The sequence below is a fragment of the Sinocyclocheilus anshuiensis genome, unplaced genomic scaffold, assembly GCF_001515605.1.
Source record: "Sinocyclocheilus anshuiensis isolate Anshui unplaced genomic scaffold, SAMN03320099.WGS_v1.1 scaffold1161, whole genome shotgun sequence".
NCBI classification, from domain to species: Eukaryota; Metazoa; Chordata; class Actinopteri; order Cypriniformes; family Cyprinidae; genus Sinocyclocheilus; species Sinocyclocheilus anshuiensis.
The window spans coordinates 498,072-515,429 of NW_015558611.1; the positions used below are offsets into that span (position 1 = coordinate 498,072).

The following is a 17,358-nucleotide window of genomic DNA, read 5'->3' on the forward strand; positions in this document are numbered from 1 at the left end:
GATATTTATCCCAATTGGTGTCTGTGCTCGCCTTCAGTGCTGTCATGATGTGATTAGAACTAGAATTATTGAGCACACGTACGTCTGCAAGACGTCTGTTAAAGATCTCTTGATCTGGAAAGCATCTACTGCCTACAAATGTCTGACAGACATCTTTCAGATGTCAGTTTTACATACATTCTAAATCATAAACATCTTAAAGACATCAAATAGACGTCTATTTGACATCTAATAGGAAACATCCTATAGACGTATTGCAGATGAGCAAACACTCTTGCAGATGTAAATGCAGACGTCAAATAGATGTCTTGGAGATGTACGTGTGCTATCAGGGTCGTGAATACGCAATTTTGCAACACAGACGCTGTTTTGGGTTTACTACATTAAAGCTGCTCTGAAGCGGTCTGTATTGCAAAAAGCGATACATAAAAATAACTTGGCCAATTTATATTGTAGCAAAATGTAACTATATTATCATTCAGCTCTTTACATGAAGTTTGATATATAAGATATTATAAACATTAACATCATGATTTTCTGTAAAGCTATTTTGAAACAATGTGTATTATGAAAAGCATAGTGGACAACATTAAGACTGGTGAGCGTCCATGAGCTACCAAGATTGGTTTTCTCCAGAAATACTATCGACCTCCTTGACTCGAACAAATATGTTTTGATGGCATCACAGTCAGAACATTATCATTCATAAGGATGTCAACCAGCACATCCTTTGTGTGTTTCAGACAATGACTATATGGACACAAACGCTTAGTAAAAGAAGTGATGCCTATAAACCGTTTCACATGACTCGAGTCAGGGCTTCAACACATCATGCAACGGTTTGAGCTCCACAGGCTACACTTCTAAAAGTCTACAGCAAACGGTCAAAATGACATCTGACTGATCTTTGAGCTTTGCATTACCATGTCTTCTTGAGTTTATGCTTTATGGAATGAAAACACGAATCATGTGAAAGTGCCTCGAGACTCCAAATGTTTTGAATCAATTCAAATATGAAAACAAGATACTCATAAAGAAGCAAAGGCTCGTTTTTGACACTTCATATTGTTGTATTAGACTGTACCAAGGCAAATGTGCACTCCTGAATGGCAAATAGCAGAACATTGAAAAATGATTTCTATTTTGTTGTGGACACAAAGTTTGCTTGGATACTAATTTTACAAAAAATGCTTTCATTTCCTTCAGAGGCATGAAATCCAAACAGAACACTGAACAGTACTGTATTTATAACCCTCTAGGCACATTAGAGTAAATAATCAAGATGAACACAAACTTTTATTTTACAGATGGTGCAAAACTGAACAATAAATGAGAAGTAAAACTGAAAAGGCAGCAAAAAACGGCAAAGTAAAAGAAAGAAGCCTAGCTTATGTACACAATGCATTCGATACACATAAAAAAAACAAACCACTCTTCTTTTCAAATTTCATATCATCAAAACTATAAGAAGGTCATAAGAAATAACGGCAGAGTTGTCCAGCAGCGTACAATCACACAAGGCCCTGATTGGCTTTTAGTGTTTCTAAGTCATGTGATGGTGAAAGCGTAGCAGCGTGGGCGGAGCTCAGGAGCTGATTGGAGGGACGAGATCAGCTGACTCTAAGGTATCCTCACAGGGGCTGTGGCAGCCGTCTGTCTGTCCAGAGCTCTCCAGATTGAGCTGCTGCTGAGTCTGAAGCTTCAGAATGAGCTCCTTGATCTCGTCCCGCTTGGTTTTCATCCGGTGCTGGGGAAACCAATCCAATAAATTCATCGGGAGATGAAAGCTTGGAAGAGGACTCTGAAAGAAAAAAAATAAATAGAATAAATAATCAGCATCAATTATTGCATTAGTTACAAAGTCTAAACGCAACATTTCAATTTGGATATAAAGGTCACTAAATGGCTTCAATGTAAATGTCTGTTTTTATAATCTTTTATTATCATGCAATAGTAATTCTCTTCTTCTGAAGCAACTTTTTTGCAGACACAAGTCATTGTAGGGGTGCAACTATCAATTATTTTGTATCTGTAGATGATTTCTGTTGGAATTAAATAATGGAAACAATTGTGTGACTTTCTAACATTTACAGATGATGATACAACCATAAAATATAAGTTATGTGCCGAGGAAAACCTGTCTCAAACGCATGAAACAGCACACGCATCCGTCAAAGCACATGACAGTGCAAGTGTCGTCCGCAAACATCAGGAGCTTGACAGCGGGATCTTTAGAGGTGCAGTCATTTGTGTAGAGGAAGAAGAGCAGTGGAGAGAGCACACACCCCTGAGGAGCACCAGTGCTGATGGTGCGGGTGTTGGATGTGAGTTTTCCCAGCCTCACTGTCTGTCAGGAAGCTGGTGATCCACTGACAGATGGAGATGGGTACAGAGAGCTGGGTCAGTTTATTCAGAAGGGTATCCGGGATGATGGTGTTAAAAGCGGAGCTGAAGTCCACAAACAAGATCCTTGCACAAGTCCCTGGTTTGTCCAGATGTTGGAGGATGTAGTGCAGTCTAGGGTTGCACGGTTTACTGGTACTACTTTAGTCGCGATACTAAGACTCCAAAATACTGGCGGTGCCACTGTATTTTTTAAACGGTAGTATCGTCATTACGGTTCTACTGTAAGTAAAGTTGTTTGTGGGGCAGTCGCTAAAATGTTCGAACACTTGTGCCTGCAAATAAACAATACAAAAGCGTCTTTTTTTTGGCCTGTTGCCCTTAAGGGCGCAATATGCTGTGTAGAATTCGCGCCTTACGCCGGTTTCACACTGGATCTGCAAGCAGAGCGGAGGCAGTGCAGAAGCTGTGTGCATGCAGAGCGGGAACAGCACGCACCCATTGTGCTTCTACACTGGCAGCGTTTGTCACGCACAGCTGAACCGTGGCTTGTACTGCAAATACAGACGAGAATCGCCCATTCGGTGCTATTTTGAGACACCATGTATATGAACTAAAATATGCTATTAACATACTATCTCTGTATTAAAAAAAATTATTTAGTTACCACCCACAAGATGTGTTCAAGTGGTACCTAAATACATTTTTTTAAAGAAATGTTTAGTTCATATTCACGGTGTCCCAAAATAGCACATTTGAGTACACTTGGATGTTCTTAAGATTACCTTAAGAAGTACTAAAGAATAATTTTTAGTATATTAAGTACAAAATTAGTGTGCGAAAATAAAGCACTTTAAGTACATTATGGAAGTGTACTTTTTTTTTCACCAGGGTATCGTGATACTTCAGCTGGTATAGTATCGTAACACGAGTTTATGGCATCGTGACAACCCTAGTGCAGTCCCATGCTGACTGCATCACCCATAGACCTGTTTGCTCTGTAAGTAAGTTCATCAACTGCAGGGGTTCCAGCAAGGGTCCAGTGATGTCTTTCAAGTAGGCCAACACCAGTCTCTCAAACGACTTCATGACCACAGATATTAATGCAATAGGTCTGTAGTCCCTTAGTCCCGTGATTTTTGGTTTCTTGGGTTCAGGGATGACGGTGGAGCGTTTGAAGCAGGAGGGGACTTCACACAGCTCCAGTGATCTGCTGAAGATCAGGCTTTGAGGCAAGCTGGAGAGACACCGTCTGGGCCTTTGGCTTTCCTTATCTTCTGTTTCCTGAAGACTTTGCGTACATCATCTTCACAGATCTTAAGTGCAGGCTGAGAGGCAGTAGGGGGACAGGGTGTTGATGGCTGTGTTGTGAGACGGTCAGAGTGGGTGTGGGGTGTGAGACCAGGCTTTTCAAACCTGCAGTAAAACTCATTCAAACCATCGGCTAAAAGTTGATTCTCCTCAGTGCTGGGGGATGGGGTCTTGTAGCTGGTGATGGCTTTCAAGACCCTTTCCACACTAATGTAGGGTCATTGCTTGAAAACTGTTTTTCAGCTTTTCAGAGTAGCTTCTCTTAGCTACTCTTTCTCCATATTAAGTTTGTATTTGGCCTGTTTGTACAAGGCTTTGTCCCCACCCCTGTAGGCGTCCTCTTTGGCCTGGCGAAGCTGTTTTGAGTTTTGCACTGAACCACGGTTTGTCATTGTTAAATGTTATACAAGTTCTGGTGGGAACACACGTCCTCACAGAAACTGATGTAGGATGTCAGGTGTCAGTGAGCTCATGCAGATCTGTGACTGCAGCCTCAAAAACACCCCAATCAGTGCAGTCGAAGCAGGCTTTAAAATCCCACTCTGCTTCATTAGTCCATCTCTTTACAGTTCTTACTACAGGCTAAGCAGATTTAAGTTTCTGCTTGTAGGCTGGTAGAGGATGGACCAAACAGTGATCAGAAGAAGCACCAAAGTGATCAGAGAGCCCCAGAGCCGCTCAGGGGACAGAGTGGTATGCATCCTTTAAAACTGTGTAACAATGGTCCAGTATATTGCTGTCCCTGGATGGGGCATGTGATGAGTGGTCTGTATTTAGACAGTTCGCGTGTGAGATTAGCTTTATTAAAATCACAGAGAATGATAATAAAAGTGAGATGCTGAGATCAATTAAAACAATTCTTGCAAAAAATAAAAATAAATAAATGTTTTCGCAAAAACAAGCTTGTCATTCTTTTTTTTTCTTTTTTCCACAGCCCAAGAAAGCGGCACTTGACAGCTGGCGAAAGTCACAGTTGTATGACAATTCTGTTAACGCTTTAGTTTAGGGACCAGTTCTCACTATTAACTAGTTGCTTATTAGCATGCATATTACTAGCGTATTGGCTGTTTATTAGTTCTTATAAAGCACATATTAATGCCTTATTCCGCATTACCATATTTTAGATCCTTTAATCCGACCCCATACCTAAACTTAACAACTACAAATTAGGAGTTTATTGAGGCAAAAGTCATAGTTAATAGATAGTTAACAGACAGAATTGGTCCCCAAACTAAAGTGTGACCAAAATTCCCTATTAGATTTAATGTGAAAATATCAGATTGCAATGTCATTCATCTTTACAAAGCTTTCTGGGAAGTGTGAATGAAAGCACAGAATATGAGGAAGCTCTGGGAGTGTGAGTGAACAAAATCATGCATTGCCAGGAAAGTTTTTTTTTTTTTTTTAATCTCTGTGACTTTATTGTGGGGGAACCAATGATGTCCAGTCCACCATTAGATACACAGTTCCCATGTGTCCTCTCACCTCGAAGAAGCTCTCCACATACTGCAGCACATAAACTCCACAGTCACTGAAGTTATCCTGCTGTGGCACACGAGGACTCGAGCCCTTCATCATATCCTTCCCAAAACTCCTCTGGGAGCCTTTCTTCACCTCCCACTCCACCTCTAGATACCTGCACAAACACGAGGACAAACTCGCACTAATACAGATACCAACATAAGTGAGAACTTATTAAGTTAAGACTCCATGATTCTCCATTATACCTACAGAAAAACAACTATATGGAAAACATCTGTGATCAGAACATCACACATCCATTTAAAGGTTTTATTTTCGCTAGTTTGTGTGGAAGTGGTAACTTACTCTCGTAACGTTTTTACCACAGTCGACCGGGTTGGTCCACGCAGCGAGTCCATGATCAGAATACAAGGCCTGAGGATTTTAATACAATGACAGTGAGTGCTGAAAAAATATACATGTCAGAACTTCTCAACAGATATATTAAAGCTGATTTATTTCAAATTCAGGAATTGAAAATTCATAATTAAACTCTAAATGGCACACAACCCTGGTTTGGGTTTCTGTTTTTCCATCATTGTTTATAATATAGTAGTTCAAACTCTTCTGTAGCTTTCAAAGTGTAAACAGGTGTAACGTTTGTTGGGTAAAAAAAGCTAACGAATGCAATTAAAATGTTAAACAGTTCATTTTTTTGACCTGTTCATCTAAATTGATGTAACTGATTCATTCCGTTCTAAAATATCTAATTGAATCGCCATATTTGATATAATGTATCAACTATGCAAAGTTATGTGAGGAATATCTGCGCTCACTGTTTGCAGATGGTGGGTTTGGACGTCCACTCTGCTTTGTTAAAGCTCCCACAGTCATCAACCAAGCTGTCATCTTCACTACACTCGTCCTGAAAACACAGATAACATGTTCATATGATGTGAGACAGACACAGACAAAACTCCCAAACGTCATCCAAACACACCCATGGCACGCCACATTACTTGTCAAAATCTAATATACACAATACACACACATTGTTGTAGATAATTATAACATTTTATTTTTCCGTTATGAAAGTAAGCCTGTTTCTTAATAAATGGAATTATGTATTCCAGTAAAACTTATCTGTAATCAGTAACCTAATCTAAATATCACAAAATTGATGTAATCTGACTACTTTGTTAGTTTTGAAAGACCTCATAACCTTTTATGTAAATAAGAAGGAACTCTTGAACAAATGAACACAATGTTAAAAACTAAACTGCTTTATTACAATTTCTATTACCCAAAATAGTTTCATTGTGCCTTGTCACCAGCAGTTTGCATGTGCAACCTTTATATTTAGACTGTACGTACTGTACCATTTAAAAGTTCAATATGGGGTCAATATGATTTTTTTGAAAGTCTCAATTTTAGCATCACGTGATCCTTCAGAAATCATTCTGATATGTTGCTCAAGAATTGCTTCTTATTATCATCAATATAACAGTAACAAACTAACAGTTGTGCTTTGTGGAAACGCTGGTCATTTTCTTTTAGGATTCCTTGATAAATAGAAAATTCAAAAGAACAGCATTGTAACATTGCACAGAGAAAACGAATAAATCTATACATCCCTGCAATATACACTCATTTTGACGGCAACATTACAAAGTCAGTTTTGAAACCACAGATCAGCCAAACTGAGGTGACTTACCTGACATGAGCTTTGGTCATCAGAGGGATGGGAGTCATCTGTTCCATAACACTCGATTATTCTGTGTAAACCATCTGCAATCAACACCAAACAGAAGTCAAGCAGTGACACAGCGGCAGTCTGTTTCCGGTCACTCGTGTAGGCTTGCATGTGCTCACCTGTGTACTGCGGCTGGCTGTTCACATCAGCCACAGATCTGACGTCATCCAGCTCATCCAAACCTCCATCGGCGGCTGGGCTGGAGGAGACAGCAGTGCTATATGCTTTAGTTTGAGGCTGGTACAGCGGGTTTGGCTCAACATGAGCCTTCTCCAGACCCGGAAAACAGATTATGGCGAGATACCAGTGTGCACTAGACAGACACAGAAAGGCAGGTCATCAGATTAGAAGTCAAAAAATATGACACTTAGGCAGCTGAAGCAGGGCAATTTAACATGTTAGTGTGAAATAACCCAAATAAATCAATAAAAAGCAATTGAAGATTTTAAATTAAACAAACAGTGCCTTACGACTCATTGATGGGTACAAAGATGAAGTCTTTCTGGAAGAGATCCACGTGACGTGTCCATGTCTTCACTCTGTTGTGTTTCCTCTTCTGTATGCTGCAACACATCAAAACGTCACATATGTAATCAATCTTAGTACTAAACACCAGCACAGTAACTAAGCTCCAAGGTAATGCGAGTGTTTGAGTAAATGACGTGAGCTCACGGTAAGTTGGACGTGTCGACTGCGTTTCTCCGCTCTCTCTGATTGAGTCTCTTATAGAAGAATGAGCTAAACACATGACTGCGGACAGCGTCTTCCTTCTTCAACTTCTCCAAAAACAGATATCTAGTAGCACACGATTATCAGATAATGTCAAATTTATGCCTACATACAAAAAAACTTTCATGAGGTCTACATTTTTTTTTTTTAAAAAGCACTGTATTTGGTCACAACAATTATTATTGATTGAAATAAAGATAATGACTTTAAGTAGAAGTCGATGATGACGTCGTTGAGGAACTCTCCGTCGTTCAGACAGTGAAGGTCCTCATTGGTTACTGAGATTCCTCCTTTAGCAGGCGGCGGGGGGTAAACCAACAACCTTCAGAAAAACACAGAAACAGCCGTAAGAACTTCAATGTGTCTTTGTCGTCTTGTATATGTAAGGAATATTTCTTCTACTGGCCCTGTCTGTTCATAGGCTCAGATTTTCACTAAAACTGTCACTGGCCCACCACCAAAAAATTTTTTTGTTTTTCACCCATGCTACCTTGTATTGTTATAAATAAGGCTGTTACTACACCAACATTTTAGATAAATTTCAAAATTCAATTTCAATACCAATGAAAGAATTTCTAGCCTAACTAACTAATATGCGGTTTAGAGAATGGAGTTCACTTTCACATCTTGTCATTTGAATGGTTTAGTGCATAGGTCTTCAACCCTGCTCCTGGGGACCCACTGTCCTGCAAAGTTTATTTCCAACCTGCTTCAGCACACCTGGCCTGTCACTTACAAGTGATCCTGAAGACCTTGATTATCTGGTTCAGGTGTGTTTGATTAGGGTTGGAGCTGAACTCTGCAGGACAGTGGGTCCCCAGGAGCAGGGTTGAAGACCTATGGTTTAGTGTCTTGAATGTTTAAATTGGCAAGACTTTGTGACAACGCACAATTTCGTTAACTGTCCCATGCATCTTTCATGTTGGCCCTGGGCCATCGAGCAGGGTTCACTTGTCTGAAAGATTGTTGGGAAAAAACAAACGAAAAAAAAAAAATGTGTGTGCATTTAAATATATATATGTATTAGGGGTGTAACGGTACACGTATTCGTACGTGTAAATTCGTAATTCGTAAATTTTCGGTACGGGTCTTTCGGTTCGGTGCACATGTGTACTGAACAAATACATTGTTTTAAGCACTGCACGAGCGGAACTTCATTGGAAACTTCCAGATTTATATATTGTTACTTTTGATAAGAAAAAGTCTCATCTTTCAAATTATGCCCTTTTTTCAGGAAATTCAAACAATAAATGCTCTTTGATGTGGCGTGACAGATCGCTGTATAAAGGCCTCAGTTCAAATGGCAGCACGATCATCTCTTCCTCTTTACTACTAGTTTTAAAGTGAAATAAACATGAATGAACATCTCATGCCTCCTTTAATAGCTCAATCAGTGTTTCAACTATGGAAAGATGGCAATAAAACAGCTTGAAAACAAAATATCACATAGCATTTCCTTTACCTCATGCAGGTCATCAGTGTCCACAGCTCGTTAGTGCGCTATAAATGAAGTCTAGAGAAGAGCATTTCACAAAATATTAGACTATATACTCATTCCATTTTACTTTACCTGTTAGTGATGTCTTAATTATTTAATGTTTCAATAAATCTGTTATGAAACAAGTTATGAGAGCCACTGTGTAAATGAATATTTCAACAACAAATAGAATTTTTATAATTTAGAAGTTAATTTAAAAACAGCATTATGTGCAATTTACACGTTTGCATATATTTAATAAAGTTGAGTGTTGCTTGTTTAGAGCATAAGCCTAGGTATATTTTTATGCCCTAAGAAAATTGTAATTATAACTGAGTTTATTTAAAGAAAGAGCAATTTGTTCAGTAAACCACTGTTTAATGGAAAATAAACAAATAAATTAAGTTTTTCCCCCTGCTGTACTGAAACTGTACCGAACCTTGACATCAAAACCGAGGTACGTACCGAACCGTCATGTTTGTGTACCGTTACACCCCTAATATGTATATGTTGCATAGCAAAATGTTTTTATGGACAACAAAATGTATTGAAAATACTGAAAATGTAAATAGATTTTTGAAATTTTACAAACCATAGAAGAAATGCATATTTCTGAAGGCAATATTTTTTCACATGTTGTGACGTACATCTGAGCGCAACACATTATTGACAAAAAGTGTAGGTTGTTGATTGGAGAATCAGGCAGAGAGAAGTCTGTCATTTTCATCACAATATCGAGTTATGACATTTTGATTTAACACAAGTTGTTGTTGTTTTTTTGTTTTTTTTGCCAAGCTGAAATGAAATGTTGGAGCCAGAGAAGATAATAACAAGGGAGTAAACTTTTGAACTACTGGCCTGATTGAGCTAGCAGAAAAAAACTGAGCCCTGTACCCAACAACATAAAAAAGGGAAAATAATCACTGTGCCAAATTGATATTTTTGGTTAGAGTCTTACTTTATGATAGGACCAGTGAAGGTCGGCTGGAGCTCTGCCATCTCATCGTCCTCTTCACAGGACTCCTGGAGCCGAGCAGACATGCGTGTCCGCACACTCGTCACCACACAAGAGACAGGGGCTGCTGGGGCTGTATTTGCTGTTGCCACGGTAACCGTCACAACCGAAAGGGATGCCGAGGCTGAAACGGTTGAAGATGAAGGTGTTGCTGATACTTCAGCTTTCACCTCTTTAACCTGAGGTGAAGGACAAATACTGGCACCTTTAATACACAGATGAATACAAAACATATCAAGTCATAATTATCATGTTTGAGCGCAACGTAAATCACCTTTTCTTTTTCTATGGAGGCTTTATTGTACTCAACCAGTCGAACGTTGGCCTCATCAAAATTGATCTTCTTAGGGAAATCTGGCAGATTGTTGTTTCTGCCGATTTCAGCAAGGATATCCTCCAGAATCATCTGTTCTTGCAAAGTGGGGCCGCTCTCGAAAATCAATACAATATACTTCTCATCGTCTGGAGAGCATCGACAGAAGAAGGAGAGGTGTAAGAGATCAGATCTGGTACAAATATAAGCAGTAAAATCAACAACAAACAAAAACAGCATTATGTGCAATTTACACGTTTGCATATATTTAATAAAGTTGAGTGTTGCTTGTTTAGAGCATAAGCCTAGGTATATTTTTATGCCCTAAGAAAATTGTAATTATAACTGAGTTTATTTAAAGAAAGAGCAATTTGTTCAGTAAACCACTGTTTAATGGAAAATAAACAAATAAATTAAGTTTTTCCCCCTGCTGTACTGAAACTGTACCGAACCTTGACATCAAAACCGAGGTACGTACCGAACCGTCATGTTTGTGTACCGTTACACCCCTAATATGTATATGTTGCATAGCAAAATGTTTTTATGGACAACAAAATGTATTGAAAATACTGAAAATGTAAATAGATTTTTGAAATTTTACAAACCATAGAAGAAATGCATATTTCTGAAGGCAATATTTTTTCACATGTTGTGACGTACATCTGAGCGCAACACATTATTGACAAAAAGTGTAGGTTGTTGATTGGAGAATCAGGCAGAGAGAAGTCTGTCATTTTCATCACAATATCGAGTTATGACATTTTGATTTAACACAAGTTGTTGTTGTTTTTTTGTTTTTTTTGCCAAGCTGAAATGAAATGTTGGAGCCAGAGAAGATAATAACAAGGGAGTAAACTTTTGAACTACTGGCCTGATTGAGCTAGCAGAAAAAAACTGAGCCCTGTACCCAACAACATAAAAAAGGGAAAATAATCACTGTGCCAAATTGATATTTTTGGTTAGAGTCTTACTTTATGATAGGACCAGTGAAGGTCGGCTGGAGCTCTGCCATCTCATCGTCCTCTTCACAGGACTCCTGGAGCCGAGCAGACATGCGTGTCCGCACACTCGTCACCACACAAGAGACAGGGGCTGCTGGGGCTGTATTTGCTGTTGCCACGGTAACCGTCACAACCGAAAGGGATGCCGAGGCTGAAACGGTTGAAGATGAAGGTGTTGCTGATACTTCAGCTTTCACCTCTTTAACCTGAGGTGAAGGACAAATACTGGCACCTTTAATACACAGATGAATACAAAACATATCAAGTCATAATTATCATGTTTGAGCGCAACGTAAATCACCTTTTCTTTTTCTATGGAGGCTTTATTGTACTCAACCAGTCGAACGTTGGCCTCATCAAAATTGATCTTCTTAGGGAAATCTGGCAGATTGTTGTTTCTGCCGATTTCAGCAAGGATATCCTCCAGAATCATCTGTTCTTGCAAAGTGGGGCCGCTCTCGAAAATCAATACAATATACTTCTCATCGTCTGGAGAGCATCGACAGAAGAAGGAGAGGTGTAAGAGATCAGATCTGGTACAAATATAAGCAGTAAAATCAACAACAAACAAGAAACCAAGAGCATAAAGTGGCCCTGAAACAAAATCACTACCAGTTTCGAAAAGAGAGCGAGTTTTGGACAGTGTCATATGTCAATAAGTCAATAAGTTTCGCTGCATTAGGTAACCCTAAGGAAGTATCATCAGAGCTTTTTTTTTTTTCATTTTACCAATGACCTTTAAAGGGAAAGTTCACCCAAAAATGAAAATTAGCCCATGATTTACTCACCCTCAAGCCATCCTAGGTGTACATGACTTTCTTCTTTTAGACGAATGCAACTGGAGTTGTGTAAAATTGTCCTGGCTCTTCCAAGCTGTTTAATGGCAGTGAATGGTGGTCGAGATTTTGAAGCACAAAAAAGTACATCCATCCGTCATGAAAAGTGCTCCACACGGCTCCGGGAGGTTAATAAAGGACTTCTGAAGCGAAGCAATGCGTTTGCATAAGAATAATATCCATATTTAAAACTTTATAAAGAGTAATCTCTAGCTTCCACTAACTGTCGTACAGCGGAAGCTAGAGATTACGCTTTATGAAGTTTTAAATATGGATATAATTCTTGCACAAACGCATCTATTCAATTCAGAAGGCCTTTATTATCTCCCTGGAGCTGTGTGGAGCACTTTTCATAATGGATGGATGTACTTTTTTGTGCTTCAAAATCTCGACCACCATTCACTGCCATTATAAAGCTTGGAAGAGCCAGGACAATTTTTAATATAACTCCAATTGCATTCGTCTAAAAGAAGAAAGTCATGTACACCTAGGTTGGCTTGAGGGTGAGTAAATCATGGGCTAATTTTCATTTTTGGGTGAACTATCCCTTTAAAGATGGAGTTTGTAAGCTTTTTTTCCATGTCAAAAGATGTTATATGGATAAGAATAATCGCATGATGAGTGTAAAAGGCTTTTGCAAAGGTTGTCTGAAAATATGCTTTCTTTTTGTAATTCTGCTAGGTTACACTAGTAGCGCAGAAACTGCATACTTTGCTTTTAAGGAGATGTTGTAAGGAGTGTAATGGGATTGAATTCTGATACTCACTGTTGCCGCTGCAGTCGTACCATATTTCTCCGTCGTCCTGAGACATCTGCAGCTGAGTCTGTAATCGCTGGCACTCCTCATCGGTGGTCTGCAGAAACAGGACCGGCAGCTTCTTGACGGTACACCACTCGCATCTGGTCAGCTCTGACGACCGCAAACAAACGCTCTCCAGCACATTCACATCGGGACCTTCAATCACAATGCCACAGCACAGAAACGACAAATCAATAAGTCTTATTTTACAGGAAAGTCATAATGGTGACTGAATGGACAACATATAATACATTGCTTTCTAGTTTAATTCCTTTAAAACAGCATCTTACCTTCTGTCTCCAGCCGTATGTTCTCCACCGAAAACTAGAAGAAAAAAAACCCCACAATCAATAACAACAAAAAACGAGCACAAAAATTCTCACAAACAAAACATACACTAGATTTAACATACATTTAGGGTAGAGGTCAACTGACATACTGGTGTTACGGATTAATCTCAAACAAAAGCAACTTCTGGATATCAGGGGGGAAAAAAATAAAATCCACAGCAATAGTTTTTCTTTGTAATCCTCCCGTTTCTCTGTGGCCATCACTGGTTCATACAGACGCAAGAATTTAAGGGTGCTTTCACACTTGATTCGATTGCTTGGTCTGAACCAGACTCCAATTGCTCTCTTTGCCCCCAATAGATTGTGTTCACACGGGCGCGATTTGAAATCACAAACTTGGCTGCATTGGAGTCAAAGGCATTTTGAGGACACAACATCGTCAAGTAAATTTAACGAATGTTACAGTATCCACCGTAGTTGTCCGCTAGTAAAAACAGTTTTATCTGTCATTATCCGTGTACGAACCAGCGCAAACAGATAATGTTACCTCATGAAGTTAGCCATCAGTCTTCTTGCTTACGTTGAGCATACCATCTTATTTCTGGTTCAAACACAATATTTCCACTTGCCATTGCCATTGTATCGCGTTTACTACAGTTCATTTAGTGGATCAGGAGGCGCTGGCTGGTGTGTGACTGAGTGGAGGCGGGGCTAATTTGAGTATTCATAGATCCGCGTATAGTAAATGAGGCAAGGGTGTTGAGTTGCATTCAAGCTATTTTAAGGCATGAGAAAATTATTTTCACAAGAAAAAACATTTAAATATGTCATTTTGATGATCAATGATTAGTTTTAAAGGATAACATTTTTGACTACAGGGGGACTTTAATATTATAATAAAGCTCTTCACTATTTTACTTTGTTTTTGTTCAGTTTAGTCGAGTCAGTGTTTATCTTACATGAGCACTCCAGTACACGAATATTTTCATAACACAAGCCGCTTAAAATGAATAGCTATCAACATAACTGATATTCAAAATGGTAAGCAAGTGCTGCTTTGTTTACGTTTCGTATACATGCATATATCTCGTTTATCCTTGTTTCGGTTTCTCCTTTTGAAAGACAAATGAAGACTATTGATAGCTGCTGATATAGACAGCACTCCTGCGCAGAACGCACATGCTAGTTTGCAGTCGGCGGTGCGGTTTGTTCAAACGCAGCTTTTTGGTCCAGACGCAGCCAACGCGAGGCGACAACACCGTTGACTTTCGTCGCCACTAGTTCTTTGAAGTCAGCTTGATGTGCCTCGGCCTTTTTGGACAATTGTAAACATAGATACCAAAAAAAAAACTTCTTTGAGTCTCTTTGACAGATGTATAAGCTGCACTACTCTATTCTGCCTGCGCTTGCAGAAGAATCCAGATGTTCAAGAACTAACAGAACTGAACGCCAAGAAGATCATTCAAATGTAGCATTTAAATAAAAAGCAAAAATCTCAATTCCCAACTCTGCAGGTGATATGAATCAGGTTTTTGGTTGATCTCACCACAACAGGCTTGGTGACCATCCTGCGTAAAGTGCCAATCCTCACGCTCCTGCACTCCAGAATAATGCTGCCCAACTTCTGCACCTGACCCACTTTCCTCTTCTTAGGAGACGGATCTTCACACACGGGGTTCCCAAACTACATGAAAAAAATGAAAATGAAAAAAAAAAACTTACACACTTCAAATACAACAAACCATCTAGCGAACACATTCATCCTTTCAAACTGATTCTCAATTTTTCAGAAAAAAAAAATCTGATTTGTCATACGTGTCAAATGTTTGAAAAAGCATTTTAAAAAAATAGAAATTGGTCAGTGAAATGTTGGCAGGGCAAGCAAGAATCTGAAATACTGAGCAACAGTACAACAAAAACACTTCAGATGTAACGCTGCTTACTCGATCTCTCATGCGATTCCTTCTGGGCCCCAGGTTTCTCTGGCTTGTCTGAGTGAAAAAGTCACTGCTAGGGTCCTCATGTTCACCAGCTGCTTTAACCGCCGCTTCCACCCGACCACCGGAGGGAGCAGGAGACGAGTGGGCAGAGTCCGCGGGCCGCGGCGACACGCTGTCCAAGCGGTTACCGGTCCCTGTGCTGCTGACATCATCACTTTCTTCATCCTCATCGCTGGACAGCACAACTGCATTTCATCAAAACACGTAAATGACACACACATCTGGATTACTGGTGTCCCTGATAACCCTCAGCTCTTGGTTAAGCCTGATAAAAAATGCTTTTTAAAGCTTTTTAATTGATGTTGTGATGCTTAACATTATGAGTGACATTATTGTATGTTGCGAGTTGTATGCTCCACTTCTTTTGTTATGCACCATGAAGCCTCCTTGGGTTTGTTGAAAGATGTTATATAAACAAAACAATACAATACATTATTAGAATGACAGTAATAAGTTAGCTAAAGACAAAAAAAGAAATATTGCATTTGACGAACTCACTGATAATCATAACATCCCATAACCGTTCATAATGTCCCAAGTTACATATGTGGCAGAACAAATTATATTTGAGAGCTGCAGAGTGTCATGATGACTGAAATTTAGGGCCGCAACCAACCATTATTTCAATGAATCGATTCATGTGTTGATTATTTCCTCAATTATTCAGATAAAACCCAGATTTTATTTATATGAAACAATATATCCTGCCAAGTGTTGTCCCCCAAACGATGGCTATAAAAACAAATACAGTGAACCTCTATATAGGGTATCATATACATATATGCAAAAAAGGAAACAATACATCCTAAAACAAAAACAACTGCTTGCCCACTGTTTTAAAGTTATGGATTATCAATGGATTATTACTGTAAATTAAGAGTAATGCACTGAAGAAAACATGTCTAAAACAGTTTTAAAACTGAAATCTGGGTCTGTTCATTACACAAAGCTACCGTATGTCTTCGGAAAACCTGGAGTACAGTATACAAGATATAAGCTGCATTCACGGCATGACAGGGTTTTCAGAGAATGGTCCGAAAAAGAGAAAATATCCAGTGAGCGGCAGTTCTGAGGGTGAAAATGCCTTGCTGATGTCGAGAATGGCCAAACTGGTTCAAGCTGATAGAAAGGCAACAGTAACTCAAGGCTACAATTCACATGGGCTCACCAAAACTGAACAATAGAAGATTGGAAAAAGTTTCTTTCTGCTGCGACATGCGGATGGTAGAATCAGAGTTTGGTGTAAACAACATGAAAGCATGGATCCATCCTGCCTTGTATTAATGGCTCAGGCTGGTGGTGGTGTAATGATATATAGGGGGCATTTTCTTGGCACACTATGGGCCCCTTAATACCAACTGAGCATTGTTTAAACATTACAGCCTACTTGAGCATTGCTGCAGACCATGTCCATCTAGGGCTGGGCGATAAAACAATAATGATAACTATCACAATATATTTTTCCCTTGATAGTACAATAATACATGTTCGATATAATGTTTGTGCGCCAAAAGCTCAATGAAAGAGGTTGGACTTACCATGGATTTACTGTAGTAACGCTAACTGCACCATGGTATTGTGGCATAAATATGAGCTATACATATGGAATTTTATTATATTATTAATGTAGACATGTATGTATAAAGGTGTTAAAGGAGTAAGGGTTCTTATTAACTTAAAAGCATTGGTGCATTTGTATTTATAGTAAATGTATTTAGGCTACTGTTTTTATACAAATACCACAGAAAGCATATAGCTAGATTTTACCATGGTAGTGAGGTGCTACAGTATGTGTGGTTTTACCTTTGGTTATCATGATCTAATTGTGTCATACTATAGATCAGTGTTTCCCAACCTTTTTTTAGTCGCGGCACCCTTTGGAAATTTTAACAAACTTGTGGCACCCTACAAAATAAATTCTGTCACAATATTTGAATTTCTAACTTCGATATGATACTTTGAAAAGTATTGAAATTCGGTACAGCAGGGAAGAACTGCAGAATGTGTCTCATATATATACATATATATAT

At 39.0% G+C, this 17,358-nt stretch overlaps 1 protein-coding gene across 1 annotated transcript in view; it reads right to left on the minus strand.

The window, feature by feature from the left end:
- Positions 1-1,059: 1,059 nt before the first annotated feature.
- The window catches only part of LOC107680310 (sentrin-specific protease 6-like), a 35,373-nt gene continuing 19,074 nt past the window's right edge, over positions 1,060-17,358 (minus strand). The window contains exons 9-23 of the mRNA XM_016476155.1: positions 15,272-15,513; positions 14,875-15,012; positions 13,329-13,362; positions 13,006-13,194; positions 11,705-11,892; positions 11,374-11,609; positions 7,803-7,919; positions 7,541-7,663; positions 7,339-7,431; positions 6,988-7,181; positions 6,830-6,903; positions 5,952-6,040; positions 5,482-5,550; positions 5,140-5,290; positions 1,060-1,801 (exon numbers count right to left, since the gene is read on the minus strand). Of these exons, the coding sequence (XP_016331641.1) occupies positions 1,586-1,801; positions 5,140-5,290; positions 5,482-5,550; positions 5,952-6,040; positions 6,830-6,903; positions 6,988-7,181; positions 7,339-7,431; positions 7,541-7,663; positions 7,803-7,919; positions 11,374-11,609; positions 11,705-11,892; positions 13,006-13,194; positions 13,329-13,362; positions 14,875-15,012; positions 15,272-15,513 (2,153 nt within the window). The 3' untranslated portion in view covers positions 1,060-1,585. The remainder of the gene's footprint in view (positions 1,802-5,139; positions 5,291-5,481; positions 5,551-5,951; positions 6,041-6,829; positions 6,904-6,987; positions 7,182-7,338; positions 7,432-7,540; positions 7,664-7,802; positions 7,920-11,373; positions 11,610-11,704; positions 11,893-13,005; positions 13,195-13,328; positions 13,363-14,874; positions 15,013-15,271; positions 15,514-17,358) is intronic.